This window comes from Eurytemora carolleeae, unplaced genomic scaffold (genome assembly GCF_000591075.1).
Source record: "Eurytemora carolleeae unplaced genomic scaffold, Eaff_2.0 scaffold406, whole genome shotgun sequence".
Lineage (NCBI taxonomy): Eukaryota > Metazoa > Arthropoda > Copepoda > Calanoida > Temoridae > Eurytemora > Eurytemora carolleeae.
In genome coordinates this window covers 171515-179419 of record NW_019396308.1, presented here as the reverse complement: position 1 = coordinate 179419, position 7905 = coordinate 171515, and the positions used below count along the sequence as shown (strand labels likewise).

General features: G+C 34.2%; 1 protein-coding gene across 1 annotated transcript; it reads left to right on the top strand.

Moving 5' to 3' along the window:
* Positions 1–3108: 3108 nt before the first annotated feature.
* Positions 3109–4698, top strand: LOC111700664 (actin cytoskeleton-regulatory complex protein pan1). The gene is made up of 2 exons (XM_023471653.1): positions 3109–3206; positions 3284–4698. Exons 1-2 carry the CDS (start codon positions 3198–3200, stop codon positions 4541–4543), a joined length of 1269 nt encoding a protein of 422 aa, XP_023327421.1. The 5' UTR covers positions 3109–3197; the 3' UTR covers positions 4544–4698.
* The last annotated feature ends 3207 nt before the right edge of the window (positions 4699–7905 follow it).

The window sequence follows — 7905 nt, the reverse complement described above, 5'->3', positions numbered from 1 at the left end:
CAGTCCAAACGGCATGGTTAATTAGATAGGCTAAACAATTGTTTTCAAAATTCAAATATTTTTCTCAAAAATTCAAATTTTTGCTCTTCAAAATTCAAACTTTTTTTAATTTCACAAGCAACGCCGGGTACTTCAACTAGTTGTGGTATATGATGCGTCACCATTTGCCCATTTCCTGCGTCAATATATTATATTGTTGGATTAAAGTGTGGAGGTCAAGGTAAACTAAAGATTAAAGTGTGAGGGTCACGGTAAGCTAAAGATTAAAGTGTGGGAGTCACGGTAAATTAAAGAATAAAATGTGGGGGTCACGGTAAACTAAAGATTAAAGTGTGGGGGTCACGGTAAATTAAAGATTAAAGTGTGGGGGTCATGGTAAATTAAAGATTCTGGTTAATATTCCTGTAAGTTTAAATTTAGAGCCCATTTACACCAATTAAATTTAGATTTTTTTTGCAGTTTTATACTTTTTTGCTGAACTATGATTTTTTAATATTTATATTCATCTTAAAGCTTTTTTTGGATGAATTTTTTGGACGAAATTGTGAATGAGAGATCAAAATATGACTGAAAATATTTCTTATTTAGACAGGATGTACTTCGTTGTTGTTAGTTTTGCGTGGGGTCCTGCAACAATATAATATTATTGGATTAAAGTGCGGGGGTGGGATTTATACAGAAATATACTGACTCCTACTTACAACAATACAATTCAATAGTTCAGAATAAATTGAATAATTTACTGAGAAAATATTTTTGCAAATATTCAAACTAAAATATTGATTACTCATTCATCTCTCGAAGAACTAAGAATGTCCCAATAAAAAATAAAGTTCTCATCTTATTTTAGATATTTAAATTTTTAAAAGCTAATCTAAAAAAAGTTGTAAAAAAATTTGCATGTAAGGATTAAAGTTCTAAAGTTAAAGGGACTGTAAGCGAAATTTCAAGTGACCCTCCACGTAAATATGGCGATTTACAACTGTACCCTTTAAAACGTTGTCTGATCAAGAATAAATTAGGGTTTTCTCTGCAAAAGTGATTTGCACATTTCTTGCTTATTAAAAAGTGGAAAAATTCACAGAAATAAGCAATCAGAAAAACGACGTTATCTTCCACATTTTCATCAGATAAATGGTTCAAGGGTACCGTTGTAGATCGGGTATTGCTATCTTTGCATGGAGGATCACTTAAAATTACGCATACAGTCCCTTTAAGGCTTCTTAGCTAACACATCTAAATCATTTGTTACTGCAGTGGCATATGTATCAAAGAATTCTTTTATTTCTAATCTTTACAAAACTACAGTCTGCACCTACCGTGATTAAATCTTCATTGTTTAAAAAAGGATTAAAGAATGTAGATGTGCATCTCCATTGATAAAGTAGCATCTCAAATTCACAATAGTAAATCAATATTAAATGATTTAACCTAATTTTTCTATCAGAAAATTGTTTTTTTTTCGATTGTTGTTTTTCTTTGAATGACTTAAGGATTTGTACTGTACTACACAGTAGACATGTGTAAATCTCTTTTTAAGAGAAACCACAACTGAAAATAATCAGGTTTTAAAATTATAAATATTAATACATAATTGATCAGGACAAAGCGTTAAAGGATACCCTTGTGAATCGGGCATTGCCATCTTAGAATTGATGGTCACATGAAAGTACGCTTACAGTTCTGTTAAAGGTAGAAAAACGACGATATCTTCATCATTACTCAGATCAAGGTTGTTAATCGGTCAATGGACACGCCACTTTTAAAACTGAAGGGTCACTTGAATTTACGTCCAGAGTCCCTTTAAATATCTTGGTTTTCAGAACTCCCTGTAAATACGGAGACACGCTATAAAATTGGTTAAAAAATGAAGAATACTGATTTGCCTCTGTTTCAAATTTCAACAATATAATTATTTTTTTTCGGAAATCCTGAGATTTGACAGCTTCGGGTGGATTCAAAGAATTGTCCGTCAAAATCCGGACTTTTAATTTGGTCATTCTTTCGAGCCCCCCCCCCCCCCGTCGTATGCTCTAATCTCCATATTCTCTAATCTCAGTATTCTCTAATCTCTGTATTCTATAATCTCAGTATTATCTAATTTCTGTATTCTCTAATCTCTGTATTCTCTAATCTTAGTATTCTCTAATCTCAGTATTCTCTAATCTCCGTATTCTCTGTATTCTCTGATCTCTGTATTTTTTAATTTCAGTATTCTCTAATCTAAGTATTCTCTAATCTCTGTATTCTCTAATCTCTGTATTCTCTAATCTCAGTATTCTCTAATCTCAGTATTCTCTAATCTCAGTATTCTCTAATCTCCGTATTCTCTGATCTCTGTATTTTCTAATCTCAGTATTCTCTAATCTCCGTATTCTCTAATCCTCATATTCTCTAATCTCTGTATTCTCTAATCTCAGTATTCTCTAATCTAAGTATTCTCAAATCTCAGTATTCTCTAATCTCAGTATTCTCTAATCTTAATATTTTCTGATCTCAGTATTCTCTAATCTCAATATTCACTAATTTCCATATTCTCTAATCTTAGTATTCTCTAATCTCAGCATTATCTAATCTCCGAATTCTCTAATCTCCGTATTATCTTCTCTAATCTAGCTTCGTATTCTCAAGATAATATTAATCTCTGCAATTCCATCTTCGTTAATAATTAAGATATCTTTACTGTCCGTTTATATATAGTATACAATACATGTTCGATCATTCATTTCATCCATATTTTCATCTCCTAGATATGAAGAATGTAGTACATCTGATATTTTGTCTGATTTCTCTGATTAAATATTTAACCTGATGTATGCGTAGAGTGCGTGAACGGTGGTTTGCTTGGCATCTCACGGTTAAAACTTGATCTACCGTACTCTAGTTTTCACGGTCACTAAACCCAGTACACAGTGTAGAATAATGGGATTCGAACCTAATCTCAGAACAATGTAAGCTATTTAAAGATAGCATTAGTGCAGTTGATAATCTATATAATCCTCATTACGATACTCTTACATTTTCCGTTGAAGTCTCTTTATCATAAACAGAAACTTTGTTGCCAGGGCGCCGCCAATGAGAACGTTGGCGCCATGGCGCCTAGATTAGGACCCAAGTGTATAAATTTTGGGGGTTCGTTAATTTAGCTCATTCCCAAGCAGTGCCTTCTGCCTGCCGCATTTACACACAGGGACAATATGAAGCTGGTAAGCAAAAATAATCTCAACCAAAAATCATTATTTTATAAGAATTATTAGAGAGGTTTAACACTATTTGTATTCAGGTTCTACTAAGTAGTTTAGTGATCGCGTCTGCTCTGGCAGCTCCTCCGGCCAATAACTTTGGCACCTCCGTCAAGTTTGGCCGACGTGGCCGGCAGGTTGAGAACTTTAACGGACAGGCCGTGAGAAACGGAGCTAAAGTTCGGAAAGTTCTCCGCAAAGGTAGACAGTTCCTACCCGGTCTAGCAGTTCCAGGTCCCGTTCTTCAACCCATTCAACAACAATTCAGGGCTGCTCCTCTTCAGTTTGCTGCTCCTGCTCCTCTTCAGTTTGCTGCTCCTCTTCAGTTTAATGCTCCTGCTCCTGTTCAATTTGCCCCTGCTCCACTTCAATTTGCAGCTCCTGCTCCCCTCCCTCCACCACCTACAACTTTTGTCGTTCGCCAACAAAATATCCCAGCCGCCCCTACTCCTGCATCCCTGCCAGTAATTGCCCCTGAGCGCTCTGTTGCCCCCACCCTTGAATATGGAGCCCCTGCTACAGTTGCTCCTGAGGTCCGCGCCCCTGCTGGTGGTTATGGAGCCCCCGCAGAGGAGATTGTGGAGCTGAAAGATAGCTACCTTCCTTCAGAACCTGAAATTGTTGAAGTAGTTGAGCTGAAAGACAGCTACCTTCCTTCGGAGCCTGAAGCTGCACAGTTTGTTGCTGCTCCGGCTCAACCTGAGGTTATTGCAGTTCGTGACAGCTACTCAGCTGCTTCTAATGATGTTGTTGAGCTCCGTGACAGTTACTCTGCTGCTCAACCAGCTGTTGTTGCAGTGAGAGCTGAGCCCACCTACTCTGTCCCAAGAACCATCGCCAATGTCAAATCTGACATTGCTCTGGCAAAACCCATTGCCATTGTCAGGAGCACATACAATCCTCCCGCAGAAACCTCAGTTTTTGATTATTCTTTCGAATCTGAAAACGGTATCAAACAGGAAGCTACTGGTGTCATGAAAACCGTTGATGATAATGAAGTATCTGTGATGCAAGGCTCTTACTCCTATATCGGAGCTGATGGTCTAGATTATCTAGTTGAATGGTATGCTGATGAGACAGGATTCCACGCCACAGCTCCTCATCTTCCCCAATCTGTTGTGCCCGACCATCCCGAGGTGGCTGCTGCTGTCCGCGCTCAAATTGCCTTTGCCGCTGAGCAGGATGCTGCTGCTGCAGCTTCTGGTCGATCAACGTCCTACGCTGCTCCTGGAGATGATCTTGGCCAGTATAATCCCCGTGATGATCTTGGACAATATGATCCTCTGGCCTCCTACAACTAAACAATGTGAATATTGAAACCATGGCATTATTCTTCTTGTCTTCCTGGATATATAAATCTGGAAAACTGATTTTAAGGATCACTGAGTTAAATTGAGCACTGATTGCATTATTTATTAATTATTTATTACAAATATACATTTAAGCAAACATAAAATTAATCTTTTTATAAATATAGTTTCTTATAGAGCTGGTTTAGAGATAGAAAGAAGATATGAAGAAGATACTTATTTGTAACCAGGGCAGAGGGGGGGGGNGGGGAGTGGTTGGTGAATTAAATAATTAATTTTAACACTTTTGGACCTTCAAATGACAAAATACTATTTGAAAAAATTATCTATTATTTTAATAACGAATTTTGACTTTTCCAGAATTTCCTTGTATTTGTTATGACAATCATGAAAAATTGTAAATTTAATTTTCAGAGGACTATTATTTTAATAACGAATTTTGACTTTTCCAGAATTTCCTTGTATTTGTTATGACAATCATGAAAAATTGTAAATGTAATTTTCAGAGGAAACATCAAAAAAGACATCAAAGAGTTGCTAATCAGTAAACATATCTATATATCATAGAGAAATATACATGACATTGGTCATTTTAATAATTTTGCCTTCAGCGCACTTGCGAACGTTTACTCTATTCGATACTAAAAAAAACCGCCAGAGAGAATATTCCACAAATAGGGTTGGTCACCTAAACTGGGATAGTTTAAATCTTTGTCTTTTGATCTGATTTATTAAAAAATATAGATTCGTAATGATCAAAGTATATTTGATCATCCGTTTTCTTTAAACGTTTTCAGAATTTGTTCTTAAATCATTAATAATGAAAAATTTTATGAGATAACTATTCCGATCTTCAAAAAAAGTATCAAAATTAAAAAGTATATTATTAAATACTTTTTAAAAGATTCAAAATGTATTTAAAACCTGAGATTTTTAGATATTAAACGAAACAAATAGAGAATATTTGAAACAAATAATAAGTCAAATTAGATTGTAAATAGCTGTGTGAATTTGAGGTTTTCATGTAAAAAGCAATCTTGAGCTTTTCACAGAATTCAAAAAAATATGAAAAAGCTGAGATTTTTAGGTTTTCTGACAGACCAAGAAAAAAATTAGAGTGATGAGGTTTTGAGGTTTCCATAAAACATTGGGATTCCATTTATAAAGGCAGTGATTAACCCGCCTCAGGCCAAATTTAGGTTGTATAGTGTGTATACCCACTGTCTTTAGGTGTATATTATTTTGTGTAAACTGACCATAGCTCAGGGGCCGTTATTTTGTCAATTCCTAAAACAAATTTTTTTTTAAATGTTGATATTAAATATTTTAAAATATATCAATGTTTATTTTGTGCGTAAATATTTTCCCCTGTTGGGTGATCCTCGGAGCGATGTAAACATCTTTTATTAGTTTAAAATTTTGTTCCGATTCCATCTTAAATTCAATTTTATTTTCAAATCTAAAATTATAATTCAATCCATACCTGAGACGCACACACAGACTGATTTTCAGTTTATGTAGGTATGTTTGTTGTTAATGTTATAGATCTCGTTTTTTATCTTTAGAATTCATCTTTAATTTGTCAAACAAAGACGTATGTTGATTAATTGACACTNAGTCCATGTTATTTGAGAATTGTAAAAAAACGTTTCTTCTGTTGAGTTCAACAACAGGTGAAATATTACAATCGACTTTCCGCTCTATTTTAAAATTGTACACCTTAAAAATGTCTCATTAGTATTAAAAGAATCCTAAAGTTTGTCTCTACAACATTAATTTCAGCTCAACTACCATGTCTAGCCGGTCTGTCCCTATAAGCATGAATTACATATAATTTTTTTCTCTCATTAAACTATTTCTTTTCATTTGCGGGTTCTCTGCGACAATGACTTGCGTGAGTCAGAAAAACGACGATATCTTCCTCACTTTGATCAGATTACGGTTTCAAGGTACAGTTGTAAATCGGGCATTGACATCTTTGCATGGAGGTTCACTAAAAAAAACGCTTTCAGTCCCTTTAAAGGCAATCAAAAATCACATTGTGTTGGTGTTCTTTCGGTTTTAAAGTGCAAAAAAAAAATTCTGAGGATCATTGAAAATAGAGAATAAGAATAATTCAATTGTTTAGAATCAAATATTGTTGAAGTTAATCTCTGCAGTATTGAAATATATAGATTCATATTAATATAATTCTGATCTTTAATTAAACAAAAACACGATTAAGATACTCTTCTCATTTTAGTGAAATTTCGTCTTATCTTCTATCTTCATCTTATCTTCTCTTTAATTCTACCCCTTTTCTAGACACTGAGATATAGTCCTGTTGTAGTCCTAGTCATATACATTTTTGTAGTCCTAGTCATATACATTTTCGTAGTCGTCGTCATATACATTTTTGTAGTCCTAGTCATATACGTTTTTGTATATCATTTTTGAGTTGCAATGGGCTTGTTTCTGGCTGAAGTTTAAAGGGAGTTATTGCCAAATTACTGCTCGTGATAGCGTTCATATCTCCTATCTGGGGTTATTTCCTTTTAATTAAAACTTCCAAAATTTATAAACCTTTATAATGTAAGTTTTCTTTTTTTAAACTTGGCATTATTTAACTCAAAGAGAAAATTTAAAGGAAAAATTAATAAAATTCATTCGGGTCAAAATTGGCATAATTTGAGAAAAGGAAGTCATTAGAATTTTGAAATTTGAATTTTGAGTGTAAAACTTATCAGATTTTTGTGGAATCTTGTAAAACTCCAAAACATTCAAAGATATTATTTAGGAAGCACGCTGTAGAATAAGCCGAAAACTGTTACCTATAAGTCCACTTTAAAAACAACTCTGTTTAGTTTTCGTTGTTAAATCTCGATGAATGTGTGGAAACCAATTTTGTGTTTGCGCTCAAAGAAAGAACTTAAAGCTGCCATCTTAATTTTATAATGTATTATATGTTTACAGTTTAAGATAAAGTTTTTATACTTTTGTGTTGAAATTTTTAATCCTGAAAGCGCATGATCTCGATATCAAATGCGGCACTTTTAAATTCTAGAATCAAGTTTTCCGTGCAAGGTTTAGATATCACGAGATATCGAAGTTAGATTAAATTAATCCGTAGATTTGCTAAAGATGGAAATCATTGCTTGATCCAAAGGTTGCAAGCTCTCGCGGAAAAATCAATGACAGTTTTTCCAACTAGTTCTTTAAAACTGAAGCTGAGAACAATTGCTTTATAGCTATGATATATTTACAAGTCTACGACTACAAAAAGTACAATTGAGTAAGGTTAAATACAAATCCAAGGCATTGCGACACTTTAAAGATGACCCAGACTTTTCATAGTAGCCGGCATTTACATGCCA